General features: G+C 39.4%; 1 protein-coding gene across 1 annotated transcript; it reads left to right on the plus strand.

Moving 5' to 3' along the window:
• Positions 1-760: 760 nt before the first annotated feature.
• On the plus strand, positions 761-4,900 carry LOC116261307 (uncharacterized). The gene is made up of 3 exons (XM_031640005.2): positions 761-1,580; positions 2,737-2,867; positions 3,712-4,900. The coding sequence occupies exons 1-3, from the start codon at positions 1,344-1,346 to the stop codon at positions 4,505-4,507; spliced, it is 1,164 nt and encodes a 387-aa protein (XP_031495865.1). The 5' UTR covers positions 761-1,343; the 3' UTR covers positions 4,508-4,900.
• The last annotated feature ends 7,022 nt before the right edge of the window (positions 4,901-11,922 follow it).

Raw genomic sequence — 11,922 nt, forward strand, 5'->3', positions numbered from 1 at the left:
AAGATAAACTCAACAAAGAGACAAAAGATAAACTCGTGGAGATTCACACTCGGGGAGTTGGAGGAAAAAACTTTCAAAATTTAAGATGAGCATAAGCCGCTCTTGAAGAAGCGCCAAAACTCTCCTCTCTTCTTTCTTTCTGGGTTAAGAGCTCAGTCCTAAAGCACACTTTTTACCACATATTTATGAGTTAACTTCTGCTTAACCTAAGTCAGAGCATGTTATGTTAGAAACTGCAAGTTTTTGTATTGCTTTTCTTTTTCAAATCGCATACAAAAAAAAATTACCATGGTAAATTAGATGGAACAAGATAAATTTACCCTAAAAAAAGTCGGACCTCGAATTTTTTCATGGTAACTTTAACATTCTAAATTCCACACCTCACTGGCCCACTGTTGGGCCGGTCTGGACATATGTCCATGGAGGGTGGTCTTTCACTTTGTCTCTTCTTACGGCTGAACATGCAAGTCGACCTCACCCAAGACACAAGCGGTTAAACGGAAAAAGGGAAGTTTTTTGGGGGGGAAGTTGTTAATAGGCAAAAATTCAGACGTTTTTTGTTATAATTGTTCTTTTCCCGTCGATAGGGTAAACCTATAATTTTCTTTGGCAAGGAGAGGGACATAGGCGTCTTTTCGGGATTAGTTAAAAGCAAATACGACAATTCACTAGGTAGGTGGGATTACGCGGGGTAGTTTTAAATTAATTTTTGTATTCGTGTTTTTCATTTTTGGACCTTCCTACAAATATGATCTTCCCTCGGCATCAGTCGCGATTTGCTTACCGTCTTTTCTGAGGGAAAAGGTCTCTATCCTCGCTCGCTCTCTCTCGTTCCGTGAGATTCGGTGGAAACTCTCGGATTTGTGGACTATAAGGCACGATTCAGGGAAATCCTTGTAGCTTTTGTCGTCAAACGATTGAGCGTCCGCCTTCTTGCGGGCAATCCACGGCATCCGTAGCGCGAGAACGCCGGATTTCTCCCGGAAATGCGGAATAGAAGAGGCCGGACCGGGAAATCCCTCTTTTCTGCCTCTGCGTGTGTCGTAGTATTGGAGTCCTTTGCATGCTTGGATTTTTCTTTGGCTTTTTGATTGAAGAAAGCAGAATCACGGTTTCGCGGTGGGTTTTCAGGCGGAAAGAAGCACGTTCGGCGTGGGTTTTAAGCTGCTGCGGTTTCGCCTTTGATCTAGCCTGTCTATGCCAAATTGGTGGACTTTTTTTTCCTTGGTTGCCGGACCATCTGGATTTGTAATGTGAAATGGTTTGGCGAACCACGGTCGTCGGAAAATCGCCGGTTTTGAAGCAATTCTGAAATTTGTGGTCGCTGGAGACAGGTCATTTGGATGAGGTTGCAGGGGTCGGGAGGCGTAAGGATGATTAGTTTAGCTATGGACAACGGCCATCGGAATGGAAATTGCCATGTGATTTCCGGGGACTTATCTCACCGGAGATTGAACCCGATGCCATCAAATTCCTCGTCCGTTGTTTCATCGTCATCGTCTTCTAATGTCAATTATATCGAGCATCACGTTTCTAAAATGGATACCCTCGCGGGAGTAGCCATCAGATACGGTGTCGAGGTGAGTTTTTTTGCCCTTTTAGCTTCTCTTTTCCAAGAAGGATTTTATCTTCGAACTAACTTACTATATTCATCAAGAGAATCATTTCCAATCCCGAGTCTATTCCGTCACAGCAATATAGTTTTTTCATAATGCCTTCAAATAAATGCACGCATGGATAGACTCCATTTTACTTCTCGTTTTTTCTCTCCATGGTTAAGATAGAATCTCGAACCTTGTCAAGTTGATCTTTGTGGTTAAAATGTAATAAATTAACTTCTAGATTAAGTCTTTTCTAACGTGTTAGAAAAGATTTACCTGAATAAAAAATTTTAAGACTGAAATTTTACTTCATATAAGTTTTGTCCATGAAATCACAAAACGTGTTTTGAAGCGCTGACTCGGACAAGTCAAGTTTCGCGAGAAAAAGAAAAGGTCGGCCTCTCTAAGTTCTCTCTCTGTGTAACTATGGGACTTTTCTCCCCAATTTTTGTATCTAAGGGACGGTTGTCCCCCAATTTTGATATACATTTCCATTTTATGGGCTCTATCTCTCTTTTAAAATCGTTCGACAAACCGTGGGAGTGTCCTATCTTAATCGAAATTCTCTCGCCGACCGAAATATGCTTTAAATCTTAAGACATATGCGAGGGAAAGTACGGTTCATCTTCAAGCGTATCATGTCCGTCCTTTATATCAACAGTCAGTTCCTTGATCTCCTCCCCGTCGAGTTAAACTCGACAACGCTGTAAATGCCAATGCTTCTCACTCCGACCATTTTATCTTCTCCGGCATTCAAGTAATCTCTGTTTTCATCCATTTCATATCCTGGCTCAATTACGAAATTTCACCAAAATTGCATAGAGGAGATCTAGGTTCACAAGAAAAGTTTGCCTTTGGCTTTTTAACCAATATCTATGATGCCATTTTGAGGCAACTCCTTGCAAGTTGAAATTCACTATTTTTGCCCTTTTGTAATTTTGTGTTTCGTAATGATTCAGCAAAATAGAACTGGAGATTTTGTTCTTCAGATTGGGAATCTGGGAGGGTTCCTGTAACGAACAGTTCAATTAACAAATCACGAAAATATATGGGTGTTATGATTTACCATGTTACCTGTTTCCCTTTTTTCGTCTGTTCTTTTCGGAAAGATAGTAACACTGGTGCATCTTGTCAGGTTTCCGACATAAAGCGCTTGAATGGTTTGGTTACAGATCTTCAAATGTTTGCTCACAAGTCACTGCAGATACCTCTACCAGGAAGGCATCCTCCGTCTCCAATCATAGCCAATGGCTCTGTTATGCAAGAGTAATCTCCTCTCAATGCTCTTCCTATTGAGTAATTTTTTGACAGTGACCTCATGTTAAGTTTGATTTTGCTACTGTCTAAACTTTTTTACTGGGTCACTGCTATGTTGGCATATGTTGCATGTTTGTTCCGTGCAAGTTTAAGTTGACGTATTAATCATTAATTACTTCCTTTTTTTGCATTTATATGAAGAACAAATGACACATTTGTTAGCCGCCTTGCGGGAAAACGCGATCTTTCTTTGTGAGTTTTCTAAAGAATTATGACTATCGCGTTGGTCATGAATACAACGTTAATAATCTGTTTAGGCATCAGTACTTAGATGTATGTCCAAGTTTTGTTTGTTCCGTACAATTTTAAATTGACGAAATCATCATTAATCTGTTCCTTTTTTTTTGCATTTATATGAAGAACAAATGAAACATTTATTAGCCGCCTTGCGGGAAAACACGATCTTTCTTTGTGAGTTTTCCAAACAATTATGACAATATCGCGTTGATCATGAATACAACGTTAATAATCTGTTTAGGCATCAGCAGTCAGATGTATATCCAAGTTTTGGTCTACTTGCTTCTGATTGTTGTGTTTGAAAGGAAATAAAACTGATTCCTGATTACGCTTTCTGGCACATAAGGGAGACGACAGAAAGTGAGAAAGAGAGGTAGAGCTTGTTTGCGTTGCGAGTATGCACTTTCTGCATGTTGCCCACCATCTGCTGTCTTTTCTTTTCCTTTTATTCTGTTCACCATATGGCTCCAGTTATTTGGTTTTCAGTTCTACTGTATTCGTTGCACTTATGCTTTCTCCAGCTAAAATTGATAGGCGTGATTGTTCCTTTCTACAGAAACGGAAACAGCAGCAGAGTCCCCTCAAGATATGCACCGCGAAAACTGTTTAAAGACCTCCCACCAGTTGAATTGAAACCACAAGAAGCCAAAGTTTCTGCGGCCATGAGCAGCTTGCAGGGCTACTATGGCCTGATGTCATCCGCTGAGAATGGCAGTAGCGGTGATGAAGGAACAGAAATGACACTGTACAAGACTAAGAGAGGGCATTTCACAGCGGATGAACCCCCCTCACCTGTCAGGGCAAGTGAAGATGCTGATTTCTGCCTAGGCAAACACTGGAATTCCATGAGCATGCTGAATGGGTTTTCTGCAGGAAGCAGTGATGAATCACTAGATATCCCTGTTGCAGAAGCTGGCAACAATGATACGGAGAGATCAAATGAGAAGCCAGTAAGAAGGCGTCAAAGAACTGATGTCGACCCGGCTTATGCGGGATCAGAGCTTGGGGAAGACACGACCAGCGGTGGACTGTTGGGCAGGTCTGTTAAAGGTCTGGCGCTCAGGCTAAAATCTGCAAGCAGAGTAAACCTTGCGGGTGCTGACGCGGATTCAGCTAACAATCACGCCCATCCTTTTGGAGACTCTCTCTTCGCCAATGGCTTTGCTGGAGTGCGCCGGTCGTCGAGCACCTCCAACCTGCAGGAGCCGTTTGATGGCGCTGCATCAAACCGATCGGCATCCAAGTGGACACTAAGACCCGACCTGCAGGTTCTCACAGCAGTTGCAATCCCCATATTTGATGGGCTGCCAAAACCCATAAGTGGCAAGCGTAACAAAGCCGCTCTGGACTAAGCTTTTCTCTACACCAAAATGGACCCAGTCCAACTACAGCTTCAAGGAAGCGATTTTCTGGAAGGAAAAAAGAAAGAAGAAAAATCGTCCAGGAATGTCAGAATGCTCTACGAAATAGTTTTCTGCTAGAGCTTTTCAGCTTATGAGTGCAGTAAATGAATGTAGTATGAAGGAAGGAAGACGAATAAGACGTCAGACGGCATGTTTTGGTCAGGTCGTCCTCTGGTTCTAAGAGTAAGGAATGGTACATGTTCCTTATTACCGGTTTTAAGGAGAGTTTGTTGCTCCAACCTCTTTTTTTCTTTTCCTTTCTACAATGTAGTGTAATTGTTGATAGATTGTTCCTGAAACTGGGAAACAAGTGCAGATAATGGAAATTGATTGCCGATGCTATTCTTAGAATAAGTAGTTTCAAAATTTTTGTCGTTTACAATATGTGAAGATTTGCAATCGTTTGACTGGAGCCACAAATTTGGCTGCGTAGCAAGAGCTTCATGCCTTTCATCCACCTGCCCAGCGGGCTAATCATGAAGAGTTTCAGGTTGAAGGTAGTCACTAATTCTAGACTATTCTAGTGGCGGTGAAATAAAGCTTTTGCTTGAAAAGCCCTTGTTCGCTAACAAGTCGTCGTTGCATTTGATTGTCCCAAAAGAAGAAAAATCAGTCCTGTAGCTATTTCGCAAGAACACAAGATCCTGCAAATCGCAACGGGAACTGCAGTTATATACAAGAGGGAGTGATATCTTAGAATGTGACGTCTAGTGCCCGACACCGCAGGATGTAAACTGTTCAGAATGTCGAATAATGTAACTTGAAAAATTGTGCCAGACTCTTTGGTACTAGACTTGGAACAACCATCTCACCATTTGATTTAGCCATCTAATATCAATTCACATATTCTCCTTTTTCTCTCAACTAGAAAAAAAAATCAAACACTCAATGGCTCCTTACAACTCTAACACCTGCTCTATCTCTGTCTCTCTAATGTGTCCCTGCGTAAGCATGGACAGATTCTATAACAAACACACACACACCATGTATGTATATATATATATATATATATATATATATACACACACAGACACACACACACATGCAATGAAGCTATATTATATGTATATATATACACATACAACGAAGCTATATTTGGAAAGCAGAATCAAATTATGTAATATGAACAACCGATTTTGCTTCCCACCAGCTTAAAAGAAGTTAAAAGGGAACATGCTGAGGCTTTACAGTCGCCATAATCACCTGAAGGTTATTAGTAGCACATGCCAGTTCGACCACAAAGTCGAAGGCAGCTACAAGAATGGGAATGCTTTCTAAAGCTGGCAATCACTAAGAAGGCTGGATTATTTCATAAAAACCAAAACGTCACAAATTTTAATAATCTTGTTAGTTATTTGTCAGAGGAAATGATTGCTTGGCTTAAGTATTATATCAGGCAACCAGAAAAGCACGTTAGTCAAATATATCATCAAAACCTTTTAATATCCCATAACTCAAATATCAAAAAAATATTTTCAAAACTTCATAAATTATGTGTTCGAAAAAAGCCGCATATTTGGCAATACTATTACATATAGGAAAAACAATACCTAACCATCCGGTCACGTGACAGAATTGAGTGCATGATTCCAGTGTGCCCCATCCGCGCAACCGTGTGGTCGAGTGACTGGACGGTGAAAATATCTATCGCCGTAAAACCGGATGGTGCAATTTCTACCAACATAGATAACACGTTCTTCTTAATAAAAATACATTTTAGATGGAAAGAAAGGGATGAACAATTATCAGCCACGAAAAAGGTCCACATCTCTGCCAGGGTTTTCCTTCTTAAAGGGCCGCTCGCAAACAGAATATTATCCAAAGAATCATTTTTAGTAAATAAACTATGTAAGCGTACCGATTGATTTGACCAAGGATACACAATGTATTGGGACTTAGGCATGTCAACTAGGCCGTGTTTCCAGACCCACTAGTGCCCTCACGGTTCAGTGCAATATCTTAACCCAACCTACTAAAGTAAAGATAGGTAATTCGGCTTGAGGTCGGATTTAAATTCAATTATATTAGCTCTAACTAAAGCCTGGATCCCGCACTAAAGTACACGCTTTTAAGAGACGAAAGTTCAACAGCTCTGAAGGCACTAAAGTTTGGCGATGAAAATTAAAAGCTTATTCTCTATACTTGATATTAGCTCATGCATTAAGTAGTAACACAAAACTCATCCAGTAGTTCAGATTAAACAAAAAAAACATCCCATTCCATCCTTCCGAATGACCCTCACCTCGTCCACACACAAAACAAAGCGCATTGTCTTGGCCAAAGCATTCAACTCTTCCATCTTTCACCACCATAGCCGCTGCCTTCATAAATCTATAAAACCTTTACAAACGTAGATAGCCAATTGTAGGATAGACAGTCAATTGTAGAAGCAACACCGGACGATCATAGACAAAAGTAACATTTACGATTGCCGGGGCTTCTCTTGCAGAAGGCAGTACAAAAAGCAATTGTTGAACTAGTTAAGCGGTTTCCTTTTGAGAGACACTTATTGAGTTTCCCATGATGTCGGATTGCAGTTGGCTGTTGCAGGAATCTAAGCTAACCAACAATTATTTCTGATAGCATCTCCCCCAAAAAATTGGTAGTAAAAAGCTAAAGAACTATGAACAATGACAAGTAACTAGAGTTAAACAATCAATCAGCGGAGGAGACCATTAACGAGACTTCGGATCACGCAAAATCTCTTTTATGATATAATGTTCAAAATGATACGCAAGCAATGCATAGCTGAACCACGCCTGAAAGGTTCGATGAAGGGAAATGTTTTACGGTTTGATGGCTTTCTTCATCTGTGGGGAAAAGTAAAAAAATAGGTATTTCCAAAAACAGTTACTGTGGGCAGACTTGAAGTCGGTGGAGTAAGGCAGCCTGTGGCTACAATGCTGGTGCCCAATATACACGTAACCAATTGAAAGCACCATCTAAAACCCTTTAAAATCTTTCCCACATAAGCAACAATCGCTGGTAAAAACAGCATCCCCTGTGAACAAGACTTGAGACCACATCCGATCTAAGAACAAGTTTTTGCACTAGCCAACCTCAAAAATACAAGAGAGCACAAGGCTTTGACTAGCGACCGAGGATGCCAAATGGGAACCCCTTTGTACTTGGTAAGCATGAGCTTCTTGCTATATTTGATCCAACTCGTAGCTCAATACTTCTTAGAATTTTAATCCATGCCGGTAAGTCTGACCTCCAATCCCTTAGTAATCTTCCCGGAAAAATCCCTTGGTAACTATCAGTACATATGAATGAGAAACCGTACCAAACAATAAACACGGGTAAACTACAGAAGGAAAAGTGAAAAAATCCTCTATGAACTTTATAAAGAGGAGTTCCCAACCATTACTCCCCAAAGACGTTAAAATTTAATGAAGTCTGAAAGCAGGAGAGTAAATCCGAAAGGAAATAAAAGTAATAAGCAACATCTAAAAGCAGCAGTACTGGAGAAAGCACAGTTGCTCATAGATACAGCACTTAAAAAGACGAGGAGCGAGGGAGAGAGACCTATAAACCGTAGTTGGCCAATCTAGCAATTCAACTTGAGATCGCTTGAATTGACTCGGATTGCCACGGGACTGGGTCATGAGTCAGGTACTGCCTCAAATACAACCAAATCCTAAAGGACTCTGTTCTGGAACAGATGAATCGGTAGGATCTGCTCCGGATCACTGGAACCTAGACTGTTTAATTCAACACAGGCAATTAGAAAAACAAAACATAGGAAGCACAAGAAACTGACGCACCGGATCCACTTTAGCATGTAAATGATATTAGGAAAGACAAACAAGTTCCCAAGAATGGTGATGAATGACGAAGAAATTGATGGACTAAACATGATAGTTAGCTGTGATTTTGCATTTAATAAATTCGTGAACAAGTTCCAAGAAAATGATTTTTTCTACCTATATTGTCCTTGCCAGCTTAACACTACTTCATGCAATTTATGATTACTTGACATATCCTCTTTTGGCCTAATTTTGTACCGACTATGGTTTTTCTGCAAACATAATCATTTTTAATTAATTTTTAGAAATTATGAATGTTACGAAAGGGAATGGTGTATGAATGTCAGGAAAGGGCATGATGTGCTATAAATTTCAAAATTGGGAATGACCAACATAATTAATACACATTTTATAACAATTGGGTGTAGCGAAAGTATTAATCTGCCATGGTACTAGACCAGGCAAGAGTAAGTGCCATGAAATCTAATACATTGATCCACGCTGTCATATCTCTTGTTTCCTCTAGCATGCGTCCTCTTTTCTTACTGCTCTTCCTTCTATTACGAATGGCTTCTAAATATGGCTTACATGTACCAGATCGTGTCAAGGCTTTTATATAGGGTCAAATTCCTTGACAAACTTTTGATGAGCTGTAAGCACTTGGCAGTACACATTTCTATGCCTAATACACTTCCTATAACTACCTCAAATAATTTATCAAATGTGTGGAGAGGTTAAAAAAGCTCCAACCATTACTGACAGTCTGCCCACACATACAAACATCCTAAATCTTTGCGCCTACCTTATCTTCTAGTGTCTGCACCATTCAGACAAGTGTCTATCCAAATAAATATGGAATAGTTTCTTCAACATTCAAAACCAAAGGCACAGTTAGCTAGTCCACATATTCAAATTAGGGCAATATCTAGTTTGCAGCGATCATCTTAAAAAGGCATTTCTTATTGCTCCAAGGGTAAAACAGCAAGCAACTAACCAAATGTTGTCAATTATAAGGTTACACTATAATTATCACAAGGAATGGAAAATCGCATGCACTCTCTTACAGGACCTGTCATCACTCCTGGCACATAGAAGCCCTTGCATCTGCCTGACAATTTACTTGCTCACAACAATCAACATATTCTTGTGTGTCCCAATTGCTTGATGAAATCTAACTACCTAACAAAATGCCTTTCCACTTTTTCATTTTCTATGAACCATCTGGAATGCAAAGCAAAACTTCAGCATGGTCATCCATGCTCAGGTCCAAATCTGTCACTCCAGCAACCAAGTGCCGCTGTGACATAGATGACTTGACTACTACACAATAGCTTCATTGAAATCCAACTTGCTACATGATAGTAATCCCTAGATTGACATAAATGTATATGCCTTTATAGAGCAATCTCCTCATTTACAGGAAGGTACCTTGCTTCACATAAACTATAATAGTACGTCATATAGGTGCAGCCATGCAGGTATTGGTGTGGAGACCAGTACGGAGCATTTTTTTTTTAAAAAAAAGGAAACTCGTGTGTGTGTGTGTGTGTGTGTATATATACACATAGCAACAATAAAATTTTAAACAAACGAACATATACATTATTTAATATTTATTACATAAAATAAAAACGCTAAACAAAAATCACCAAAATATGCCAAAAATCAAAATATGAGTCTGCCTCCCTATGTGGGGCCCTTGCAGTCATGTATGTGTGACGTAGATTTAAAGAATATCATTATGGCTTGATATAAAAACCCAAGCCCAGTAAACCTTCAACGGGGACTTGTTCTTCCTTGTGTCTGTCCATAGTCCCTCATCATAGGAAGTGCATCATTACATGATATACATATATATATACATCAACAGGATGGAAGACTATGAAACAGTATGTCCCTCAATTGCCTTCAACCCAAAGTTATTAGTTCATCAACTAGACAATGCATAGACATCGACATCGTCCCGACTTAACCAATTTGAGATAGAAGAATATAAAAAAGAAAATCCCTCGATTGCCTTCAGTCCATAGTTATTAGTTATCAACTAAAGCACTGCAGCATCTCATTTTACAAGATCTAAATCGGTTTTAACAATAGACCAAGTTACACCATTTACACATTTAGCTAGTAGGAGACATCGATGCAGCCAATAGGACATCCTGATATTTCAAACATATAACTTCATTCAGGCGTATGACAACTTCAATATGTTTTTATATTTCCTATTCTCCTTAGTCACCATTGCCATTCGGGTTTCCTATTGGGCTAGAAACCCATGTACAAAGATTTGTGGCAATATGTGAGTACTTTTAGGACACTCTGTGTGGTGATTGCAAAGAAACATAAGAGACCACCAAGGACGGAAGTCCTGTGTAAGCTGTCACAGTTGAAATCTCGATATTACTAAGCAGTAGGCACTACTGGTTACACCTTTTACATCAACATTTAGCCATAGAAGAGTCATTTCAATTCACAGAAATCCTGTACAACTTTGAAGATGAAGCCCATGGATGTAATCAGCAACTTGTTTGTGAAAGAGTAAGAATGAAGGGTTACAAACCCTTGCTACCAATAATAAAGAGCAGATAGCAGACTTATTTACCAGGTCCTTAACATTCAAAAGCATTGTCTTTTGGAAAGGCAAACTCTTGATGTTTCTCAACAAACTATACCATTTAAAGGCAAGCTACGTTTGTTGTTTAATCTCATAAGAGCAACATGGGGCACACGTGTGACTTTTGGCGTTATGCTCATAGAAGAGGATGTCATACCATACAAAGCAGATTATTTTAATTTAAGCCATAATGAAGAAGAATGTAAGGAACATCAAACCAAAATGCGAAATTTAATCCAATTGGTTTCGCCCCCATCTCCATGTTCCAGTTATTCTTTTCTGTCCTTCCATTGGGGTGGCAGGGAACGTAACAACAAACAGCAGGTGGGCAAACCATAAAACATCTAGATACAGCAAAAAAATACTTGCAGAAGCTAGCACTAAGATATCATGGAACAGCCAAGATAGAATACGGATTTCGGCTTGGGTGGTAGCAATATCTCAAAACCACTCCTCACATACTGATACAGTTAACAAAACAATACTTCTTTACTGACTGAAGGCGGGGAAGGCAAGACGGACAAGGCAAGTCTTTTTTGGGACTTTTGGATTTTCTTCGCAAAATGTAAGAAGTTCAAAAACTTAGAAAATATAAAAAGCAAAAAAAAAAAGTAATAATATAATAGCTTTCCTTGTATCGTTCTTAAAATATAAGTAAATAAAATTTTAGAAAATATCAATGAGACAAAATGAAAAAACCACATGCTTAAATATGAAAACCAGAGACTTCTGGGAAGGACTGGCAAAAGTATAGGGAATATCCAGGGATAACCATGTGATAATATCATTACATGTTCTGGTACTTCCAATATGCTGGAAATATTTGCAGCTGTGCTTAAAAAAACACATCGCAACAGAAGCTTCTGTTTTCAATTTGCAGTCACGAGATACTTGATGGAAAAAAAAAGAGAGTTGAGAACAATGAAACGGATTCAAGGAAAAACAATGTTCTGCTGGATGAGGTTCTAAGAATGCACAAGCATTCTTCTACTACAATTCCA

The sequence above is a fragment of the Nymphaea colorata genome, chromosome 9 (assembly GCF_008831285.2).
Source record: "Nymphaea colorata isolate Beijing-Zhang1983 chromosome 9, ASM883128v2, whole genome shotgun sequence".
Lineage (NCBI taxonomy): Eukaryota > Viridiplantae > Streptophyta > Magnoliopsida > Nymphaeales > Nymphaeaceae > Nymphaea > Nymphaea colorata.